Here is a 1,877-nt window from a genome sequence, read left to right on the forward strand (position 1 = left end):
GTAACTGTGTAGCTCTGTGTTGAAGGACAGATCCTCCTCTCCTTGATACCTTCATCGTGTAGTAACCTTGTTGCTCTGTGTTGAAGGACAGATCCTCCTCTCCTTGATGCCTTCATCATGGATAAAGCTCTTCTGGATTACGAGGTTTCCATCGACGCTGACTGTAAACTTGCAACAGTCGGGAAACCGTTTGCAATCGAAGGTGAGACGTAGTGTTTGTGTGTGAGCCGTGTTTGTGTCTTTGTGAGGAAATTTAGAGTTCTAGTTGCCGTGGTTAATGTGTTGTCCTCAGATATCGAAGTACAAACATGTCGTTCTGGGTTTTTCTCCCTCTCGGGCCCATCAGCTTTCTATTGAAACGTGCTTCATGAAGTTTCATCATCAACCACATCTCCACCAATCAGAACATCAGAACCGTTTCTCTGCAGACAGTTTACCAGTTTAAAGATTCACTCTGAGCTTCTTCCTCCTGCAGAGACTCTGCTGAAAACACACATTCTGTACACTCCACAGTATCCAGTATATCGTCTATATATACATATACTATATACATATACTATGTTCTATATCGTCCATATATATATATATTAGTGCTGGGCAACGATTAAAATATTTAATCGCATTGTTATGGCAAAGTTCAATAATGAATTCAAAAGTAGTGTATTGCGCACTTTTATTTTAAAAGTACTGCTATATGAACAAAAGGTCAATAACATTTGGTTCACGAGATGCAGGTAGCATGTTTTATACTTAATGTGAATATAATTCATACTTTGTTGGTATCTTATTCTGAAAACCCGATGTTGTCTCACGTTAATCTTTCCGCTAACTTTCAAAGTCCTTCGCTCGCTCCCGATCTGTGCCGTTTGAATGCGTTTACCGTGAATTTCAGCATATTGGTGCACTAACATGTAAGTGTCTGCTGAGTTGACCACGGAGATCTGAGTGTCTGCTGACTTTACCGCAGCGATGTCCAGTAGTCTCCAGGGAGAGCAGCTTCTCTCTTATTTCTGCCCCCCCCCCCCATCGACCAGAAGCGGAAGTCGCCTTTTCTCTACGGCAACCCTGAAGGGACATCATATCTCCAATACAAAACGATAAACATGAGACGGTCTGTTACAATAATAATAAATTATAAAATACTTACCTGTTTTTTTTTGTTGTTGTTTTTTAATTATTATTATTATTATTTTTTTTTTTTTTCCCATCTCAAAAGGCTCAAGGACACACACACACACACACACATATACACAACTGACTATAGGATGTTTGCTGGCTTTTATCCCACTGTTCTTGTCATCCTCTTGTTATGTATATGTATTGTCTCTTGTCTTTCAATAAAAAAAAATTATAATAAATTAAAAAACTGCGTTAACGCGCGATACAATAATTGTCGGCGTTAATTAATGAATGCGTTAACGCGATAATAACGCGTTAACTTGCCCAGCACTAATATATATATGGACGATATACATATACTATGTTCTATATCGTCATTCTTAATGCTCGTCATCAATGATTCCAAGAAGAATCAGAATGTTTGTTGTTTATTCTTCAGGTTATGGTATTGGTCTGTTGTTTATTGTTTATTGTTTACTCTTCAGGTTATGGTATCGGTCTGTTGTTTATTGTTTGTTGTTGTTTACTCTTCAGGTTATGGTATCGGTCTGTTGTTGTTTACTCTTCAGGTTATGGTATCGGTCTGTTTATTGTTTATTGTTTACTCTTCAAGTTATGGTATCGGTCTGTTGTTTATTGTTTGTTTACTCTTCAGGTTATGGTATCGGTCTGTTGTTTGTTTGTTGTTGTTTACTCTTCAGGTTATGGTATTGGTCTGTTGTTTATTGTTTGTTGTTGTTTACTCTTCAGGTTATGGT

General features: G+C 37.7%; 1 protein-coding gene across 1 annotated transcript in view; it reads left to right on the top strand.

Annotated features, from left to right (window-relative positions):
- The first annotated feature begins 12 nt into the window (after positions 1-12).
- The window catches only part of LOC116380188 (glutamate receptor ionotropic, NMDA 3B-like), a 2,439-nt gene continuing 574 nt past the window's right edge, over positions 13-1,877 (top strand). The window contains exon 1 of the mRNA XM_031842132.1: positions 13-202. Coding sequence (XP_031697992.1) covers positions 118-202 — 85 coding nt within the window. The 5' untranslated portion in view covers positions 13-117. The remainder of the gene's footprint in view (positions 203-1,877) is intronic.

The sequence above is a fragment of the Anarrhichthys ocellatus genome, unplaced genomic scaffold (assembly GCF_004355925.1).
Source record: "Anarrhichthys ocellatus isolate YVR2014 unplaced genomic scaffold, GSC_Weel_1.0 scaffold6334, whole genome shotgun sequence".
In the NCBI taxonomy this organism is placed as follows: Eukaryota; Metazoa; Chordata; class Actinopteri; order Perciformes; family Anarhichadidae; genus Anarrhichthys; species Anarrhichthys ocellatus.